General features: G+C 36.5%; 1 protein-coding gene across 1 annotated transcript; it reads right to left on the bottom strand.

The window, feature by feature from the left end:
- Window positions 1–8,111: 8,111 nt before the first annotated feature.
- On the bottom strand, window positions 8,112–19,595 carry LOC127855886 (uncharacterized). The gene is made up of 4 exons (XM_052391779.1): window positions 19,508–19,595; window positions 17,149–17,928; window positions 14,684–14,799; window positions 8,112–8,248 (listed from the first exon to the last, which is right to left on the bottom strand). The coding sequence occupies exons 2-4, from the start codon at window positions 17,417–17,419 to the stop codon at window positions 8,222–8,224; spliced, it is 414 nt and encodes a 137-aa protein (XP_052247739.1). The 5' UTR covers window positions 17,420–17,928; window positions 19,508–19,595; the 3' UTR covers window positions 8,112–8,221.
- Window positions 19,596–22,830: the final 3,235 nt, after the last annotated feature.

The following is a 22,830-nucleotide window of genomic DNA, read 5'->3' as shown; positions in this document are numbered from 1 at the left end:
GACATCATCGGGTATTTCCAATCGTGTTTCCATGGTAACGATAATATGTTTCCTTTGTGTATTGCCAAACAATCAACTGTAACCATTAATTCCACACTGATTACTGTACAAACTGTAGTTCTACACTGATTACTGTACAAACAGTAGTTGACTTCTCAAATGTAACCATACATTGTTTATTCTCAAACGATCAACTGTCAAACCATGAATTCCACACTGACCACTGTATAAACTGTAGTTGTTGAATGAAGAACTATTTAAAAAATTGATGTTATATACTCTGTTGCCAAAACGCCACAAACACGTTGCAAAGAAATTAAAAAAAATCCTAAATCAAAATAAAATTTATCATACAGCACAAAAATGATAAACAAATGTTCAATACTTAAATCCTGTAGTGACTAATATACCTAAAAGATATTGAAATAGTGCACTCAACTTGATTGCTATCTGATACAAATATCTCACCCAGCCTCCTTTGCTTTTTTCAACCAGTTTCAGATAACCTACAAAAAATTAAAGTTTAATTGTACTTTTCAAGCTGCATTATATAACCCACCACGAAATGCTTACTTTGTTGTTTTCGTATTAAAACACTAAAAAAGTTAATGAGCTGCTCTAATTGACCTGTAATATGTCAGCAAATTAAAAATCATCAATGCCGCTCTGTTGCTAATAAACACCAACAAGGGCTGTTTGTAAAACATGCATGCCCCCCATATGGGCTGTCAGTTGTAGTGGCAGCCATTGTGTGAATACGTTTTTTGGCACTGTGACCTTGACCTTTGACCTAGTGACCTGAAAATCAAAAGGGGTCATCTGCGAGTCATGATCAATAAAGATTCATGATCCTAGGCGTAAGCGTTCTTGAGTTATCATCCGGAAACCATTTTACTATTTCGGGTCACCGTGACCTTGACCTTTGACCTAGTGACCTCAAAATCAATAGGGGTCATCTGCGAGTCATGATCAATGTACCTATGAAGTTTCATGATCCTAGGCATAAGCGTTCTTGAGTTATCATCCGGAAACCATTTTACTATTTCGGGTCACCGTGACCTTGACCTTTGACCTAGTGACCTGAAAATCAAAAGGGGTCATTTGCCAGCCATTATCAATCTACCTACGATGTTTCATGATCCTAGGCATAAGCGTTCTTAAGTTATCATCCGAAAACCATTTTACTATTTCGGGTCACTGTGACCTTGACCTTTGACCTAGTGACCTGAAAATCAATAGGGGTCATCTGCAAATCATGATCAATCTACCTATCAAGTTTCATGATCCTAGGCCTAAGCGTTCTTGAGTTATCATCCGGAAACTATTTTACTATTTCGGGTTACAGTGATCTTGACCTTTGACCTAGTGACCTCAAATCAACAGGGGTCATCTGCGAGTCATGATCAATGTATCTATGAAGTTTCATGATCCTAGGCCCAAGAGTGTTTGAGTTATCATCCGGAAACCACCTGGTGGACGGACCGACCGACCGACAGACCGACCGACATGTGCAAAGCAATATACCCCCTCTTCTTCGAAGGGAGGCATAATAAATTATACTTAAAACAAAACACTAAAAACCCAGTATTGCCAAGTCAGTTAAAAAAAATCCAGTATAATTCAAGTTTTCATTACAGACCTGAGGGTTAATGTTTTCTGCATTGGCAACGTCCTCAAAAAATAATAATGAGCACAAAAAAGAACACAACCATCACATGTTGGCACAATTAATCACCACACATGAAGTTTTAATTTGCATTATTAAATGGAAAACAAGAGAGCTGATTGTCAAATAATTTTTATCTCCAATCAAACCTTATCAGATGAGTTACATGTAGTTTCACAACAATCTGCAAACAATGTTCAGTCATGCATCCAACTTCAATGAGGTCTTGTCTATCACACTTTGGCAATTTTATGATTTCATAACAAGTTCTTTCAAAAATGTTCTTCAAGCTAATTAAATTATTTGGTATCTGTTACAACTTTGACTATTTATTTTATCAAATTCACATTGAATATTTTCTTCTTTATTTGCCTCCTTGTTAAAAACAAAAAATATATATGAAAATTTTCACAAATAATCAAAGAACATATATTCCCTTATTAATTTACTTCAAATTATTATTACATTTAGCAGTCTTTATATACTTTAGAATATCTACAGCACAGTATTATATTCTGTATAACGTTCAATCGTACTTGTTATTTCAATATCCATACAAACAAAACAAATCTTAGTAGAAAATTCTTCTTATTTAAATTTTCTGCAGACTGACAGTGAATAAAGACAAGTGAACACATGTAATAGATCCAACAATTACTGAACACACTAAACAAATATTTTCATTTTATATTGAAGGCTCAACAAAACATCCAATTTCTGTATTTATTCACTTCAAGTCGACAGCCTTGGTAAGTTAATATTGTATGTCAAAAGTCTTAAAGAGACTTGACCACAGATTTTAATATCTTTGACAAACATCATCAAATTAATTTATTTTCAAAGCTGTATTATTTGAAATAGTTTTAAGTAATTTTAATAAAAACAAGGAAAACTTTCAAATAAAGTCTTTCACACCCTGCCATTGCCAAGCCAGGACCTTGGGAAGAAATATCTAACATGCTATAACTGCCTCATATTGGCTTTTGAATTAAAGGGACCCTTTCACGATTTAATAAATTGATAAAATTGAAAAAAATTGTTCCATATTTGCAAATTTGTTTTTGTTATGTATTTTGCAAGGAAACAGTAAAACTGAACATTTACCATGCTCTTAATATCCATGATATGCATCTTTTGACAATTTAAAAACCTGAAAATTCTAAACCGTTACAAATGGGAAACGATTGAATACTTTCGTGAGTTCTGTTGTTATTTTTATATTTTGTGACATTACAAGAATTACTTATAAAATGTATAAAATACAGCTTTCACTATATGAGCATGGATGGTCGAGTGATTTAAGTGTACAGCTTTCACTATATGAGCATGGATGGTCGAGTGATTTAAGTGTACAGCTTTCACTATATGAGCATGGATGGTCGAGTGGTTTAATACTCTTTTACTCCAAGGGTCAGTGGTTCACGGCCAGGTGGGGATAACTTTTCTTTCTTTGTTTAATTTCATTTTTGTTTTAAACTGGAACTCTTTAGTTCCAATACTTACATTAATCAGTTTAAAAATTGAACGACAAAACTTAAAAACATGCCAAAATCAGTTAAAAGGTCCCTTTAAGATGTTTAAAAAATGCCTCCATCACTAGAAAACAATGAGGAGCATTAAACATTTTTAGATAGTAATATACCTGTGTATCTCTGAGGAGCATTTGTGTACCACACTTAATTGATAAGGTAAAAAACCCTTATTAATGTAAATTGATAAAAATGATGTTATCACATTGGTCTAGCCAAGGACTACAGCTACCTAAATACCAATATATGTATGCACCATGCTTTGTGAAAATGGGGTTTAATGCATGTGCGTAATGTGTTGTCCCATATAAGCCTATGCAGTCCGCACAGGCTAATCAGGGACAACACTTTCTGCCCAAATTGGAATTTTTTCTAAGAAGACACTTTCTTTAAACAGAAAATATCATAAAAGCGGAAAGTGTCAGCGCTGATTAGCCTGTGCTAACTGCAAAGGCTAATCTGGGAGGACAATTTACGCACATGCATTAAACCCCTTTTTAACAGAGCACGGCCCATATATGAGTACTATTAAAACTGGACAAGGCATTTCTATAGTGGCGAAACAGCGCGGAAGGGGATTGGTGGGTCAGGGTTAAGGTGCGCGCCCCTTACAATATGTCAATTTTGTATATGTTCTCAATCAAAATCTTCGCTACTTTTGAGCTAAACAAACACATCATTTTCTTTCTTTTTTTGTTATTCCTCAATTGGAAAGCGCTTGTGAAATTTTCAAGCATCGCTGTGCCTTGAGCAAAAAAGCAAGCACCACGGCAAAATTGATTTTGAAGTCCAGTCATAGAGGGACCAACCTGGAGAAAAGCCTGCTTCACTTATGATTAAACTTGCACTAAAGCTGCTAGAAATATTAGTTATTGTTAGGGATGCAAAAATATTTTACCCAAAATCATTAACCGGTAAACCTTTTGGAGTAACCGGTTATTAATTGGTTAACCGAAACACCTTAAGAAGTAAACAAGATATGTGTTTGTCGGAAACACTGTCCCCTTCTGTGCCGCTTTGAAGCTATATATTTGACCTTTGACCTTGAAGGATGACCTTGACATTTCACCACTCAAAATAAGCAGCTCCTTGAGATACACATGGATGCCAAATATGAAGTTGCTATCTTCAATATTGCAAAAGTTATGGCAAAATGTTAAAGTTAAAGCAAACAAACACAAACACACAAACCAACCAACCAACAGACAGGGCAAAAACAATATGTCCCCCACTATAGTGGTGGAGGACATAACAAGAGCTGTCAGAGGACAGCGCGCTCGACTATTCGAGTGCTTGACAGTATAACGTTAGCCATCATGGGGAAATTGTTCATATTCAATAATTTATTAGACGACCTTTCAAAAATAAAAAAATTAAAAAAAAAGTTTTTTGTGGGGGGGTGGGGTGAGGGGGGTATAATGTGGGGTGTGGTAATTTATTAAGATGATGTTTAAAAAAAATAAAAAAAATTGGGGGGGGGATGGGGGGAGGGATTCTGGGTAGGGGCGTGGGGTATTGTTTGGGTGGATTCCATTGTGGTATTCAGGTAAGTGTTGTTTAGTCAAAGTAATAATAAAATGTGATCATAAATAAAGAAGTTATGAAAATTTAAGCAAAATGCTCAATTATCTAAGTGTAAAAGGGGCCATAATTATGTCAAAATGCTTTATACAGTGGTCTGCTCTTGTTTATAGGTTGGGGTAATGTTGGTAAACAAGTTTGCAACCTATAAAAGCAATATTTCAAAGGATATAGGAAATATTTGGGGTAGTACGCAAACTTTAACATAGATTTATCAATAATATGCATATTCTAAGTATAAAAGGGGCCATAAATATGACAAAATGCTTGATAGAGTTGTCTGCTCTTGTTTATAGGTTGGGGTGATGTTGGTAAACAAGTATGCAAAATAAAAAAGCAATATGTCAAGGGACAATGAAAATAAATGGGTAGTACGAAAACTTTAATATTTGCTGCATATTCTAAGTGGAAAAGGGGCCATAATTATGAAAAAATGCTTGATAGAGTTGTCTGCTCTTGTTTATAGGTTGGGGTCATGTTGGTAAACAAGTATGCAAAATATGAAAGCAATATGTCAAGGGACAATGAAAATAATTGGGGTAGTACGAAAACTTTAACATTTGCTGCATATTCTAAGTGGAAAAGGGACCATAATTATGACAAAATGCTTGATAGAGTTGTCTGCTCTTCTCTATAGGTTGGGATCATGTTGGTAAACAAGTATGCAAAATATAAAGCAATATGTCAAGGGACAAAAAAAATAATTGGGGTAGTACGAAAACTTTAACATTTGCACGCTAACGCAGACGCTAAGGCAGACGGTCACGCCGACGCCGGGGTGAGTAAAGGAAAGCTCCACTATATATATTTCATATAAAATAGTCGGGCTAAAAATGTCATACTGCTAATACATGTAGAAATGAAAGTAATTTGAGATTGCTTGCATTGATAACATGTCAGTTTCTAAAAAAGGCCTTTTCAGAGATTTCGGCATGTATTGAAGTTTGTCAGTAAATGCTTTATATTGATAAAATGTAAACATTGGATATGAAAAGCTCTGGTAAAACCAAGGATAAAATTAAAGAAAGAAAAAAAATGTACCCTCAACAGGGCTCGAACCACTGACCCTGGAGTAAAAGTCTATCACTTACACCACACGGCCATCCATGCTCATACGATGAGTGATGAATTTTTTGGTGATAAAAGAATCACAAACCTTTCTATGAATGATGACATGCAATAACAAAGCACTTAACACTACCTTGCCATATCCCACAAGATAATCAAAGCGCTGATGGCACTGTAGGTGTTCGCTGTTGTATACGTTTAGACGTAACTCAGTTTTAAAAATTATGTTATAGCTATTTATATTGCAAGTTTTAAATGAACACAACCCATTCAATTTTATAAAGAGTGTGTCTTAAAGCACAGGTCCAGATGTTGTTGTTTTTTAAATCATTAACAAAAAATATAATTTAAGCTTCATTTTGGGAAAACAGGGCTTAATGCATATGCATTAATTGTCATCCCAGTACCAGAGACTCTTTAGACAAAAACAATATACAATCAGAAATGTCGTTCTTGATTAGCTTGTGCGCATTGCACAGGCTAATCTTATTTGACATGCATTAAGCAGACGCTTCTAGCATAAATTTGTTGTCTGCTTATTTTACTGCAACAGGCAGTGGTTGTCTTTCCATAGCGTAGTTAAGCAGTTAAGCGCATACTGATTTGCAAAATTTTCTTTGTAAAATTAGTGTGAGCTAACGCTCACACTAAAAACACGACTTTATGCAAAACAGTATAACTTTGGCTTCATTCTTATGATTACTATCATATTCTCGATGAATTTAAATGAACAGGTGGATTCGATTGAAACCAAGATATCAAACTGATTACTTTATATAAGTGTTATAAAAATTATTATTATTTGGTTTATTATAATTCCTTTGATACAGCATACACGCCATAAATTTTCAGACCAATTCCGGGACATTGAGCTCAATTTTCAAGGACTTTTGGCTATTTTCCGGGACAGGTTACATATAGAGATATATATAGACATATATGCATTTTTGGTTCGCATTTTTTTCACATTGTAAATTGCTAAGTTCGAAAGCCTATCCGAAATACACTAGATCTATTAATGTCAAATTAAACATTACTACTTCCGTTCCTAGATACACGCCACGTGTTTTTCGTGTTAGAACAGAGCACCAAATTGCTTTTGTGTACATGTCACATCATCTGCAGGAAACGCTTGGACGAATCTGCTGGATGTTTTGACATGGTGAACTCAATTCAAATTCACTTATTATTTTTATTGTTATTATTACTGGGGGTTCAGAACAAGACAGAAATAAACATAGTGAGGAAAATGATTGTATATGCTTAATTTTTTACTCAACTTCTCTGTATGTTAAACGTGCGAACATAACCTGCTTTTAAATTTTTACTCAACGATGTTGGACTTCAGATGTGTGAACGACTCCTTGGCCCTTACGCAGCGGGAAATTATAATGTAGTATGTTAAAGCCAATTAACAACCACATTAAACAATGCCGCCTTTTCTGTTTGACACCAAATGTGAGACAATCGATATGATAACAGGACGCCTGTTAATTGATCTATTCTGACACGTAGTGTAGTCACCTATACTGGTAGACGTTGCCATGGAGACGCTGCGGATTAGTGGGAACATAGATTCGAGGTGAAGTTAAGCCTAAGATAAGGTACATGTTTATACAGGACACGTTCTTTTTTTTGTTGTTTTTTTTGGAAACCTTGGGATTTTTGGAGACAGTAACAGGGAAATTTTTATTTTTTTCCCCATTGGGAAAGTGCCTTTTTCTGGTACTTAATACAGAATGAAAAAAAATCGCTGACTATCTATACTGGGTTATTACTTAAGACTATGTGGATACAGAAACAGGCCTATTCTAAAAAAAAATTGAACTCACTTTGATTTTCTTTTTAATGTATAAGTGTCAATAATATCTGCATAATTATAACCTTTTTAACTGAAAGAATGTATTTCTCACTAAAACACAAAAGACTTAAAAAAGTAAATTGAACTGAATAATATACCATCATTCGCAGGATCATTTAATGTGCAAGTACTGATTTATTTAACGTTTTTTATTTTAAGTGAGATAAACAAGTCTATATTTTATAACAAAAGCAAAATTATCATTTTCCCTTTCATATGCAGGTTACAGTATGCTATACCTTCTTAAAACAAAATCATTATTTATTTGAAGACAATTCTCTGTATGGGCACTTGCAATGACTTTATTTTTTAATATTTCTGTGTGCATGTGGTAGGAAAAACATTTTCTGTACTACAAATTCCCCGTTTTGCCCCAAGATTGCAGACTTCATGAGACTTTGACAGTTGGGGAGCAACCCTCATCAACTGGAGAGAGGTCGGTAAAAAGATGGCCGTAAAACAGTGACCGTTGATTCGCATCAAATTCTTTCTCACATACCACATGACCAACCTTGTTTATTGTTTAAATCCGCTTGGAATGCTCTTTAAGAAAAGGAATGGTTATGATGGTCTCTATGTGCAAAGAAGTGTGACATTATTTTTTGTTAAAGTTATTGCTTTTACATTGAATTTGTTAGGGAAATCTTTAAGTATATTGTGACCTGAAGTGGTAAACTATCATTTAAATACCGCGGTACCTCAGCGTTCACCAGAATGTTTTTCAGAGTCCTAGGGTCAAGCATGAAAACATGTACATTTTGACATTAAAACAGAATGCTACTGAAGATTTGGAACAATATTGAAAGGAAAACAGTAAATAAATAAATAACTTTAATCATACCACTGCATTGATATCATCCTATTATTAGGGTGTCTGATATTATATATTATATCTTGTCAACACGGTTTATATCAGTCAATGTTTGGAGGTAGGTCACATTTCTCAGATTCAACATCATTTTTGTTAATATATTTAAAGCACAAACAGCAATAAAAATAGCAAAAAATCTTTCTTTACAAATAAAAAGAGCAACTGCATGTAATGTCATGATTTTCTCATCAAATGTCATACAACATATTCATTCCTACTCCAAAAATGCAGCGTGGTAGAGGTTATATATAAACAACAAGGCTATTGTCAAGCAATATGGTCCCCTACCGGCTCCACCATTGTCAGAAATTCCACCATTTTCAGAATTTTTTTTTTTTTGGTTGCCATAGCAACCACAATTTTTGACGTAGGAACAAAATGAAATGCCGTGCATAATGTCCATATTGCCATCTATCCATGTTGCAAGTTTCATGAAAAAATATTAAGAACTTTTAAAGTCATCGCAGGATCCAGAAAAGTGTGACGGACTGACTGACTGACAGACAGACAGACGGAGTGCAAACCAGTAGGGGACAATTAATGGGGACTTAGAGGTATATAACCCTTTCCCACTCAGAAGCAAAGTTAAAATGGCTATGTGCAAACAGAATAAAACCAGAACAGCGTGCGAGTAACTCGCAGTCTGTTTAGGTTTAATGCTGTTTGCTGCTCATCAGTATCTAAGGTTTGAAGATGAAGTCTTAAAAACTTGAATCTAGTTAGAAAGGTCTTATATTAAATAAAACTTTCTAAAGGACTACAAATGCATGAAAATACATATCTAAGTGGTAAAAGTACATGTATAAACAGGCAAGCCTTAACGTTTTTTTATTTGAAGCCTCACCTGAGATATTACACAACAATAGGGAAGTATAACCTGTAATTCTCTATGTATTGTATTGCTTAACCCTTTACCACTTAGATACGTATTTTGATGCATTTGTAGAAAGTTACATTTATTTAAATACCTTTCTTACTAGATTAAAGTTTTAAAAACTTCATTTCCAACCCTGAAATTTAGATGAGCAGCAAACAGCATAAAACCTGAACAGACTGCGAGTTTTTTGCAGGCTGTTCTGGTTTTATGCTGGTTGCAAAAGCCATTTTCACTTTGCTTCTTACGGGGGAAAGGGTTTAAATCAGTGACTCCATTTTATGTTCCCATGCCCCCCCCCCCGACTTCAAGGGATGGACTAAAAGGATTTTATTATTCCTAGGTATTTAATATGTTGTCACTTTTTTGTTTAATTACAGTAAACAAACAATACACTGGTTTGCAAATTATATTGCATTTTAATACCTATTGAAAGAGATTGAACAAGAGATGGGTTCGTCAGAAACACAATGCCTCATATTGCGCCGCTTTGAAATTATTATTTTTTTGACCTTTGACCTTGAAGGATGACCTTGACCCTGAACTTTCACCACTCAAAATGTGCAGCTTCATGAAAACGCTGCTTTGAATTTTTTTTTTGACCTTTGACCTTGAAGGATGACCTTGAACTTCCACCACTCAAAATGTGCAGCTTCATGATATGCTTATCAATATTGAAAAAGTTACGGCCAATGTTAAAGTTTTTTTCGGACGGACGGACAGATTGACCGACGTACTGACTGACGGACAGTTCAACTGCTATATGCCACTCTACCGGGAGCATAAAAAGCGGGAGAGTTGAGAGATTGTCTGGAAAATGTGGAAGGAGTTTGCTCCACAACACTATAAAATTATACGTGGACAGACCAACAGACAAAGCTACCACCAGAGAGACTCAAACCGTCTCTTAAACTGAGCTTGCATGGGTATAGAGATTGCTGAGCTTGCATGGGTATAGAGACTGCTGAGCTTGCATGGGTATAGAGATTGCTGAGCTTGCATGGGTATAGAGATTGCTGAGCTTGCATGGGTATAGAGACTGCTGAGCTTGCATGGGTATAGAGATTGCTGAGCTTGCATGGGTATAGAGATTGCTGAGCTTGCATGGGTATAGAGACTGCTGAGCTTGCATGGGTATAGAGACTGCTGAGCTTGCATGGGTATAGAGACTGCTGAGCTTGCATGGGTATAGAGACTGCTGAGCTTGCATGGGTATAGAGACTGCTGAGCTTGCATGGGTATAGAGACTGCTGAGCTTGCATGGGTATAGAGATTGCTGAGCTTGCATGGGTATAGAGATTGCTGAGCTTGCATGGGTATAGAGACTGCTGAGCTTGCATGGGTATAGAGATTGCTGAGCTTGCATGGGTATAGAGATTGCTGAGCTTGCATGGGTATAGAGACTGCTGAGCTTGCATGGGTATAGAGACTGCTGAGCTTGCATGGGTATAGAGATTGCTGAGCTTGCATGGGTATAGAGACTGCTGAGCTTGCATGGGTATAGAGACTGCTGAGCTTGCATGGGTATAGAGACTGCTGAGCTTGCATGGGTATAGAGATTGCTGAGCTTGCATGGGTATAGAGATTGCTGAGCTTGCATGGGTATAGAGATTGCTGAGCTTGCATGGGTATAGAGATTGCTGAGCTTGCATGGATATAGAGATTGCTGAGCTTGCATGGGTATAGAGATTGCAATAACTCAGAGGCCTTTTCTGACCCGTTTCAAGTCCCTTAAAAACAAAATTAAATTGAAGACCTTTATATATAGAAGTTTATAGGGCTTAATTTCCAACCCTAAGATATGAACAGCAAACAGCAAATACAATTGAACTCGCAGGCTGTTCGAGTTTTATGCCAGTGTTTTTATTTAACCATGGGGCCGGGGCCCTTATGATTGGGAAAACTTGCGGTGTTTTGCCTAAAATAGGTAAATTAGTGTTATTTTTGTATTTCTATTAAATGCTTCATAATTCACGCCGGGTATGCGAATACTTCGTTTACGGATGGCACTTCACTAACAGAGAACAACAAACGCCACGCGCTAGAGGTAAGTTCCTCTGTTTTATTTAAAGTTATATCCTAAAGATTAGTTTTTAAGACAAGACACATGGTCGAGTTGATAAATGGTGTATCCTTTTGTATTGGGAATACACAATTTCACGGAAGAATGGAACAGTTTTGACCAAAAAATAGAAAATTTGATCGGAAAACAGCATAAACTGGATGAACAGTAAACATTTTAACAAAATAAAACTACTTAGAATTATTGCAAGAAATTTTTTGCTATTCCAGCATGTAGAGTAATCACTGTGCTTCAAATACTGAAATTTTGATAGCATTCAATGAAATATAAACAAAGATAGTACATTTTGTAATAGGTGGCATACATAAAGTTGCAGCCACTTTGTTTACCGATAAAGGGCACTTCAGATTACGGAGACTTTCAACAAAGCGGGCACTCTAATAACTGAGTTTTATCTTCTACCTCAAATGCATTTATTTATATTATGGCTATTCATACGAAACATTTTTTAAATATATTTTTCAAAAATCACATGGCTATTGATTTATACTATGTTTATTATAATTGCAATTTTCAAATAAGATAATATTTATTATTAAATAAATGTGTACGGATAATGCGAATCAACACAATCGTGTCTAATTTTACTTATAGCAGGGCTCTAGATAACGGTAGTGAAGGGGTCTTTATGACGCAAATACACATTTGTTCTTCATAAAATCCTATGTCGGTTGTGCTTATTTGAATCGCATCATCAAGACGATACTTATGCGTAGCAACAAAATTAAAAAGAGAATGGTAAAACTCCCTGTATTTTGAGCCCTGCTTATAGGGAGCACTTCCCTTTACGCAACGCTAACGTTTGCTCGAAGTGCGATTCACCTGACCCTAAATCACTGTATTGTTTGAGTTTTAAGAATCACGGTTAAAATTAAATCGTAAAATCAACTGATTCTGGAAAAAAAGGAATGCGTACATAAAATGTTTAAATGTCATATTATGGAGTCAGTACTTAGTATACCCACACAAACGAAGTTTAGGGTGCTATATTGGATAGAACTTCATATGCAGCATGTGTTGTGTTTATATTAAAAAAAAGACGGATATGAATAATTTTTACACCACTATCGTGTGATTAAATCAACCCCGCCCGTTCTTTTATTGCTATTTTCGTTTATTGGCATTGAGCCAAAAAGTTCCAATAGAATTTCGAATCTGCATCGCTGCTGATATTAATCTCTGAGAGGCAGTTTAAGCAGAGTGATCATTCATGACATGCTATCTAATATAAAAGTAAATAGCCTTAGTACCTTCATTTGGACATAAAGATAAATGCTTTAGATCAACCGCTTAGAACGTAATTTAAAATATATGGTCATATAGATTTTACTCATTAGACATATCCAATTTGTTTAACATTTATCTTTCACATTTATACCAAATCATAATCATATTTCAAAGGGATAAGAACATGCTTCGGTTATTCGTTTTTTATTTGCGTACTAAGTACATACATTTTTATTTATTGCCTGCTTACTTTAACAGTATTCCACAGCGAATTCTGCATTTTTGATTCAAAAAATACGAGTGTGTTATATCTGGAAAAAAAGTGTCTAGATGTCAGGAAACGAAGTGCCATTGTTTTTTAGATGATCGGTAAACGAAGTGCATATGAAAAATGTGCATGCGACTCTTAAAACATTTGAATTTTCTCAAATACATTAGTAAACTAAAATGTAACATGTTGTAACATTACTGGATATATTAGTCTTTTATTTCGAATAGTAAGCACGTTCTTGATTTATTTCCAAGTATGTTTATTTTGTTTAAATATGTACTGATCATTCAATTCATGCTGATTATCGATGAAATTTTATCGTTTTTTTTAAATAATTCACCATTTTTCCGCGAATTTCTTTCTTCGCAATACGAAGTTCTATACCATTAATCACCCAAACAATGTTCTGTGTCTAAAAACCAAATAAACAGAACATAAATACAAAAAAGCTGAAGAACTCACCTCTCGCGCGTGGCGTTTGTTGTTCTCTGTAAGTGAAGTGCCATCCGTAAACGAAGTATTCGCATACCCGGCGTGTAATTGAAAATAAAAGTGTTTTCAATATTATATTTACTAAGGTTCAACTTAAAAAGCTAGATGCGAGATGAACGAAATGTTGAGATGCAAAAAAAAAACACTTTAAACAGAGAATTTTTCCATACAAATGGGAAAAAAATGCTATACTTTTTTTCCGTTCGGAATTGGGCCGAATGCTGGGCCCAGAATTTGAACAAAATTAACCACTGTATGCTGGTTGGAAACAGCCATTTTCACTCTGCTTCAGAGTGGGATAGGGTTTTTCTCATCAAATGTCATACAACAAATTCATTCCTGCTAAAAAAATGCAGCATGGTAGAGGTAATATATAAACAAGAGCACTGCATAACGGGTGCCAACTCTTGGCTGCGGGTGCATTTTTTAATAAATGAAAGCTTGTCAGAATGTTTTGTTTTTTTGTGTTTTTTTTTAGAGGTCACAGTGACCTTGACCTTTGACCTAGTGACCCAAATATGAGTGTGGAGTGTAGAACTCATCAAGGTGCAGCTACATATATAGTTTCAAAGTTGTAGGTGGAAGCACTTCGATTTTAGAGCCAATATTCAAAACCCTGACAAAATTTTAAGGTTTTAGCACGACGCGGACGGTGGACGACACGACAAGCTGGTTATGACAAAACCTCGGGTTTTCTCCGAAAACAGCCGAGCTAAAAATTAATGGGGACTTCGAGGTATATAAACAGGCAATATAAAGAAGAGAAACTCTAGTTGCTCCAGCAGTATTGCATTCCTGTTATACACACGTCTGTGTGGGAACAGTGGTCTAATGGTAGGACGCTGGCTTAAGAGATTGAGAGGTGCCTGGTTCGAATCCCTCCCTGACCACTGGAATTTTTCTGAGCAAGAAATTTATCCCACATTTGCTCCTCTCCACCAAGGTGTATAAATGGGTACCTGTTAGGGAAATAAGCCAATGTGCCGTGGCTGCATACTGCGCAAAAATGTTAACAGACGACTTATGACCCAGTGATCGGGGGAAAAATGTGAAGCTCCTCTGAACGCACATACTATATGAAAAGGGCACTATATAATTGTGTTTAAAAAAATAAAAAAAAAATAAAATAAAAAAAATAATAATCTTACAACATTTCGTACCTCGTCATGATCTTCGCTCTCGTAGACAGTGTCGAGTTCATGTGGATGGTACTGGCCTAACAACTCATCAAGGCAATACATGTACTCTGCTGCTGGCTCGGACTGACCCGACACCTCTGCAAAAATTTACCTAAAGGTTCTCAATAATGTACAGTTTAACCCTTTCCCACTTAGAAGCAAAGTAAAAATGGCTATGTGCAAACAGCATAAAACCAGAACAGCCTGCGAGTAACTCGCAGTCTGTTCAGGTTTTATGCTGTTTGCTGCTCATTAGTAACTAAGATTTGGAAATGAAGCTTTTAAAACTTGAACCTTTTCAGAAAGGTCTTTAATTAAATTAAACTTGTAAGGACCACAAATGGGTGAAAATACCCATCAAGGTGGTCAAGGGTTAAAAAAAAATCGTTCATGCACAACTTCATATCATGGGAAATACGGGTAAGTTTAAATGGTTTACATTGAAAGGTCTGGAAGAACTTCGTTTGACATAATTATGTTGGTGGATAGAATATACAGACAGTAGGACAAAGTAATAGTTTCTAAAGTGAGTTCTTTATTACTGACCACCATGCATTAAAAAACTAAATTAGCAAAACAACAGCTGCCCCAAGATACCTAGTGCGCTCAACTATTATTCCCAAGATACCTAGTGCGCTCAACTATTATTCCCAAGATACCTAGTGCGCTCAACTATTATTCCCAAGATACCTAGTGCACTCAACTATTATTCCCAAGATACCTAGTGCACTCAACTATTATTCCACTTTGATAGTAGTGTATTTTCTGATAAAATAACCACAAGGACCCAATTTGGAAAAGTACCGGTACTAGCCCAGTTGGGCAAAATATGAGCAAAAAGCCCTGAAATTTAGAAAATTCACATTGTGAAATCTTCATATTGGGAAATTGGTGTATTTTTGTGTGTGCTAACAATACTTTAAAATTGAGAAAATTAAGATTTGTCATTATATGTAAATATGACATTAAAGGGGCCTTTTCACAGATTTTGGCATTTTTTTAACTTATTCATTAAATGCTTTATATTGATAAATGTAAACATTGGATCGTAAAAGCTCCAGTAAAAAATCAAGAAAAAAATTAAAAAAAGGAAAAGAACATTGCCCGGAGCAGGGTTCGAACCAGTGACCCCTGGAGTCCTGCCAGAGTCCTGAAGTAAAAACGCACTAGCCTACTGAGCTATTCCGCCGAGTACATATTCTTGACGTATTTTATACCTTATATAAGCAATCTTCGTAGTTTCACAAAATTTAACGACAAAAACAGAACTCTCCAAATTATTCAATCGTTTCGCGTTGCAACGCTTTATAATTTTGAGGTTTTAAAATCGTCAAAAGATGCATATAATGGCTATATTAGAGCATGGTTAATGTTCAGTATTACTGTTTCCTCACAAATATCATAACTAAAACGAAAAATTACGAATCTGAAACAACTTTTTTCAATTTTGTCAATTTACCAAAGCGTGAAAAGATCCCTTTAAGTAAGGTTCAACCCATACTGTAGCAGCTACAAAGGGAAATTAACTAAATAATGCATTTTATTTTATTTTTTTATATATTTTTTTTTAAGAAACCATCAATTGATAATTTTTGGACGGCTACAAGGAAATTTGTAATTTTTCCCTGATTGCGAAAGTAAATTTGTACATTTAAAGAACAAAAAAAATCGCTGGATTAAACTTATAAAATTAGCATGTTTATTTTGTTCCTATTGTTGTTAAGAAAGATAGCCAAATTGTATGAGATATAGTTTGTTCAAATGTGTTTGACTGAACTGTTATGTGACATGTTTCTCTGAGCTGAGGAAAAAAGATTATATAATTTATATTTATATTGTAATTTTTATCATTATTATTATTAATCATTTGGGGTGCAACAATATAAAATACATGGCATTTTTAATTACAACATGTCTACAAACATTATACACGTAATAAGATATGACTTGTTCTTGTTTGTCTCAATTTAATGTAACATATTCCAATACGTTTTGTGAGACGCATTTACCATATTACAATATGGCATTTTCAGTAATGTTGCATCCCGTACTGCAGCAAATTTATTTGCCCAACTGCGAAAGTAACGGTACCAGCCCGATTGGAAAAATTGTGTGCGAAAAACCCTGAAATTGAGAAAATTCGCGTCATGATGTCTTCATATTGGGAAATTGGTTTATTGGATTTTTTTTATCCCAAATACTTTAAAAATGATAATAAAATGTTGTCAAGTAATCAATATTATATTTACTTAGGTTCAAGCCATAGAGCTGCATAGGGAAACTATAAACTTATGTTGCATTTCATTTATAATTTATTATTTTTCTAAGATACCTTCAATTAGGAATTTTTTGACAGCAATTGGGAAATTTGTAGTTTTTTCCTTATTGGGAAAGTGACGTTTTCCAGTTCTGTATAAGAAGGATAAAAATGGCTGCTAATGTTTTACCCTTTTGATCGTAATAATCACTGCCACAGTCAGGATCGTCGCCCCCGATGCTGAGGCTGGACAGATTGGTCGAGTCTTTTCCCTGCGGCAGAAGGAACTTTGTTTCATCAACCACATCTTCAATAAAATGCTCAGGTTTCTGAGCCAATCTGTGACCCGTATTAAACGCCCCTCTGAACTGACCAACCGATTTCCCTCCTTGGTCCGAGGACATCTCTGCCACCTCCTGAGATTCTTTCTGGCATGAGTCGCTTTTGTTAGCATTTTTCATTTTTTTTGTTTTGTGATCATCACTAGGGCTCGACTTTTTTGTCAACTTTGGCGGCTCTTGATCATTGCTCGTTGGGGACTTCTCCGGCTTGTGGCCGAAGAAACTGAAGTGAAATATGTTGAATGGTGAGTGTTTCTTTGGATGTTCTGGTTCGTTGTTATTCTGATCCTCCAAAGGATGTTTGCTTGCGTGTTTTCCACGAGTTTCAGATTCTGGAGTAAAAGAACTAGGCACAGATGGATTACTCGAGTGTCTAGTCCGGTCAAAAGGGTTGTCAAAGTGAGAGGGATGAAACTCTCATTCGAAGGCTTTATCCAGGGATCTTGACACTGGCTGGTGTTGCACACGCTTATCAGTCGACCTGACAGGAATGGTGTAAATCTCGGAAGAGTCTTGGAAATGGGGGCGTATCTGCGAATACAGTGGAGAGGATTTCGGAGTCCTCGGTTCGGTCAGAAGAAAGTGCAACTCCTCCCCAAAATACCCAAAGTTTTCTTCGTCAGACATTGCTGAAAAAGATGTTCTGCATCAAATTATCTTGTCTGTTACGCCTTCTTGTAATGTTAAATTATTATAAAATATGATGATCAATGTAAAAATTATACTACAGGCAAGCTGCTTTATGGCATAATTCAACATTTCACCTCTAAGTGTAACCTTGACCTTTGAAGTAGGGAGATACATCTAAGAGTTAACATGCTAAGTGGTGAACATTTCTGGTATGATAATTTACCCGGTAATATTGCATGATGAATGATATAGTTGCAGTCAGTACAAGCTTCATAATGCTAATGGGATGATTGACCTTTACATATGACCTTTACTTTTGAAATAGAGTCAGATGTTCAGCCACAAACATCACCATATGGTTAAAACTTGTGGTAAGTCATTTTAAAACATACTTAATGACAGATTAGCAGTCAGGGTAAGCTATATTATGGCTTGTCTTTTACCTTTTACCTCAAAAAGTGGCATTTACCTTAAAAGGGACTTTTTCAAGAATAGGTTAATTATACGGAAAAGCATTAGGGCTATTGTGGTAACACATTAAAATCCAGAGGGTGAGAATGCGAGGACCCGATAGTACAATGGCGACAATGCAACAATACGATGATGACAGTGCGACAATACCATGGTGGCAATGCGATAGTACGATTGCAAAAATGCGAGAATGCGATAGTACGATGACGATAATGCGACAGTGGGATAAAGACAGTGGGATGACGACAGTGCGACAATACGATGGCGACAGTGCGATAGTACGATGGCCACAGTGCGACAATATGATGGCGACAGTGCGATAGTACGATGGCGACAATGCGATAGTCATATCATACTGTCGCCATCGTATCATCGCATCGTTGCCATCAAACTTTCGCATTGTCACCATTGTATTTTCGCATTGTTATCATGGTATTGTCACATTGTGGCCATCGAACTATCACATTCTTACCCTCTGGATTTTAATGTGTAAACACGATTGCCCTAATGGTATTCAGTAGAATTGACATGTTTTATTACAGAATTAAACAAGATGTGGTGTGACCAGATTATGGATATGAAAAACACATAACAGGGCTTGAAAGGCATGTGAATCGCCTTGTTAATACACGATTTCTCCCATTCAAGCCCTCCTTTTGCCAAGTTCCTGCATGCCGCCAGAGAGCATTATAGATAGAGTTTATGCAACAATACAGAATCAAACAAGATGTGGTGTTCATTAAACACATATGCCCCTAGTGGAAGCTTTGTCAGTATTGTTTCAAGGACCCATTGGAATAAGTTTAAATACAAAGGTTAATTTCAAGGCCAAAATGACTCATGTTACAAAACAAAAAATCATAAGTCAAAATATTTATCACACTCATAGATAGGTCATTAAAACTGGCATAATTCGTTCAAAAGGAGAATGATCGTAAAACAGATATTTTGCCGGCCAACAAATAAACAAAAAATCGGACAATTTTTTACTCCGAATTTACGACCACTTGTGACAATAACATAACTTGTAACAATAACATAAGCAACAGTATAAGCAACAATACATAAGTGTCGTAAATACCAAATAAACTCAGTATATTTTTTTACCCAGTACTCGGAGTTGAAGTGTATTCGGATAGCTGTTGATATTTATAAAAGTTCCGATGAACACGTGAAAATCGTGCAGAATAGCAATCGAATTCGCTCCCTTACAGGAAGTCCCATTACGTCATAGGTCATAACGGGCGAACTATAAAACTGCAGACGACGAAAGGTTTTAAACAATCGAAGGGAACTAACATTCTAGCAAACCATTAAGTATGGTTACATACAGCTTATGTTAGCTAATGCACTTAAATCATTTATTGCATTTGGTAGATAAAACTTCTTCTTCCCGTTAAGTGCAGTGCTTTTCTGGAGCACAGGGACCTATTTGTATTGGTCCCTTTGGAGCATCGACGCAATGTGACTGTTCAAGGTTGTTGTGAGGTTACAAAAACAAGCGCATGCTAAAAACTGTGTTTGTGGTCTATTACAGGATGACCAGGCCTTCCGTGAAGCTATCCAAGGACTGGGCTGTCGTGACTGCTGCCGGCAGCTGATTTCAGAGTCGGATTGCTGCTGGGAAGACGGAGAGTCTATACAAGTCTGTTCGACAAAATGGGGGAGCATTGTTTTCCAGATAGAAACGACACAAATAACATCTACCAAGTTGATATTACACATCAATTAACCCCTAACCCTACCCCTAACCCCTAAGCCTAACCCTACCACTACCCCTAACCCTAACCATACCCCTACCCATACCCCTGAGCATTCGCGCAATTTCTCCTTGGGTGATGAATCTACTTGGAAAACAGCTTTCTCGCAGGGACCAGGAAGCATACATTTCGCCCTCTCTGTAGGGACACAGTATCTGGATAGGGTACAGGTTGGCTGGTATTTTAATCAGGCAGTTGATTATTATGTGCATCAGTTCCAGCCAGAAGTCAGCACGACGTGTCTGTATGGATTGACATCGTAGGGGGGCGATCATTTGGCTGGTGCTGATTGTTTTCTTTTAATCTCTCTTAACAAATCTGGCAGATCGGCGCTTTACTCCTTCCAACTGGGTTATGTTTGCCGCAATATATGAATCCCATGCTGTCGATGCATACTCCATGATTGGACGTACAAGGGCTTTGAAACATTGTGCCTTCACATCGGTTGGGCATTTGTTTAGGTTTCTTTTCAAGAAAGCAAGAGTTGTTGGTTTTCTTTGAGACCTCATCAATATGGCTGCTTCAAGGCAGAGTTTCGTGCAGTGTAACCCCTAAGTATTTCCCACTTGTGACGTTTGCGAGCAGATGGCCGTCAATGTCGTAGGTACTCTTGATAGGATTTTGTTTTCTGGTGAAGTTGATAGTCTCACAGTTGGTAGGGTTGAACTGCATTTGCAAATCTCTCGCGTACTGTTCTTATTTTCTCAGGTCCTCTTGCATGATGTCTGTATCTTCAATCTTTCGGACCTTTCTGCCATCTGCAAAGAGGCGTGTAGTGGAGGCTACTCTGCCTTGTAGGTCATTTGTGTACAGCAGAATGAGCAGGGAGCCTAGCACAGAGCCCTGTGGAACTCCCGATATTAAGGTGCAGACGATCAATTGTGGCTTTTAACAAGGACTTTCCGTCTTCTGTTGCTGAGAGAACTCATGAGCCACGTAAGTAAGTCATTGCGGATCCCATAGATCCCAAATTCAGATTCATGGCGAGTCGCTTGTGGGTTACCTTGTCGAAGGCTTTGCTAAAGTCTAGTAGAACATCATTAATCTGGTCACCGTCATCCAAGTTCGAGGCAATGTTTTAGGGTAAGAAAACGTTGGCTTTCGCATGAACGTCTTTTTATGAAGCCGTTCTGACTGTCACTAAGTTTGACAAGGTGCTCTGCTTCATGACTTGACTGTAGACGATAGGCTCCATGGTTTGCAACAGACTGAGGTCACGGATATTGGTCTAAGTGAAAACACATTCGTTTTCGTAATTGGGCGCCAATCTCCACGCAGAGTTGTCGTTCCTTGCTCTCACATACATGTAACCGTCGTGCAAGAAATTGATTGGGCGCATGAACTCTGGTGTTAACCAAATGTCAGTACGGTCAATGTTAAATTATTTGAATCTTAAACGTAGGAAAATGCATTAATAGCACCATTTTTTCATTATGTAAATAGTAAAAACTTGTATTTTTATGTGTTTGGTCATACGGAACATGAATAAGTTGCACATTATAAAAAGGAATTTTGTTTTCAATTGTTTTTTTATGCTAAAGTTGTATTATGTCGACACGTATTGGTTTCCTAGCCTGTAGATTATCAAAATGCTTTATATTATTGATGAATTTAGAACTTTCATGAACATAAACCGATATTAAGAAACCTTCACAGAAATTATCGCTATTGGCGGTCCATTTCATATGTAGGTTACCAAAGCTATAGTTAGTTTTAACAAATGGAACTTGAACAAATCTTTCTAAAACCACAAAGGTCAGAGTGTAATATTTGGCGTATAACAGCGCCACTAAAATTGTATAAATTCTTGCCCTTTGGGGGGGGGAGGGGGCAATTCTCTACACGGCCCTCGAGTCACATTATTTATATAGGATACTATAAAGAAATGACTCAAATTAGTTGAAATTGTTCCCCTTTGGTTCAAAATTGGTCCGCTCTGTGGTGTGTTTGGTTAAAAAGCCCATAAACACTAACAATCAACGACTTGCTTCGGGCAGCTTCGGAAGCACGACTTAATTCTCATGAATACTTCGTTCTTCCGAAGCTGCCCGAAGACAGTCTAGCGTTCTCTCGTAAGTGTTCGGATATCATGGCGGGAAATTTACATGGAATATGTTGTCGAACAAAAAAATAAAAACGAGAAACTGCTATCTCGTAAAAGCTATGTTACCATACCTCATATAGCATTGAAAGTTTGGCTATTGCTATAGGGAACACTTATTTTTTACGGGTTGACTTTATGTTACGAAATACTTTGCGAAATATTCGTTGATTTTGAGTATTTATTTTACTTTAAGGAGAACGTTCGCCAATGACCGTTCGAAGCCATATTCAATGATAAGATCGACCTTCAGGGCCGTACCCAGGATTTGTTGACTGGGGGGGCCCAACCGGGGAGGGTTCCCCCCTCCCTATATATATACTTTTTTTAATTTGGCACTTTGCAAGGTGAATTTTAATGCTTATAAAAATGGTGTTTTGTGATATGAATTAATGGAATATAACAAGAAATCAGCACATTTTGTAAGTCTTAAGCTTTAAACATTGGTGTGAATTCACAACAATATTAAAAGCTTTAGATTTCCGAAACTAACAGGTTTAAACTGACGATTATCCACATCAACTCTCGTATTGCTTCCACCATTCTTTTTTCACAAATCAATAACGTCA

The sequence above is a fragment of the Dreissena polymorpha genome, chromosome 13 (genome assembly GCF_020536995.1).
Source record: "Dreissena polymorpha isolate Duluth1 chromosome 13, UMN_Dpol_1.0, whole genome shotgun sequence".
Lineage (NCBI taxonomy): Eukaryota > Metazoa > Mollusca > Bivalvia > Myida > Dreissenidae > Dreissena > Dreissena polymorpha.
The sequence above is the reverse complement of the archived record's forward strand: the minus strand, read 5'-3'. Positions and strand labels throughout refer to the sequence as shown.

Excerpts from the sequence above, each read along its gene's own strand:
- LOC127855886 (XM_052391779.1), bottom strand. The coding sequence starts at position 17,419 with ATGAAAAATGCTAACAAAAGCGACTCATGCCAGAAAGAATCTCAGGAG. Across the intron at positions 14,800-17,148 it reads TGATTATTACGATCAAAAGG|AGGTGTCGGGTCAGTCCGAG; the intron begins GTAAAACATTAG and ends AAATTTTTGCAG. Across the intron at positions 8,249-14,683 it reads AGAGCGAAGATCATGACGAG|AGCATTCCAAGCGGATTTAA; the intron begins GTACGAAATGTT and ends CTTTTCTTAAAG.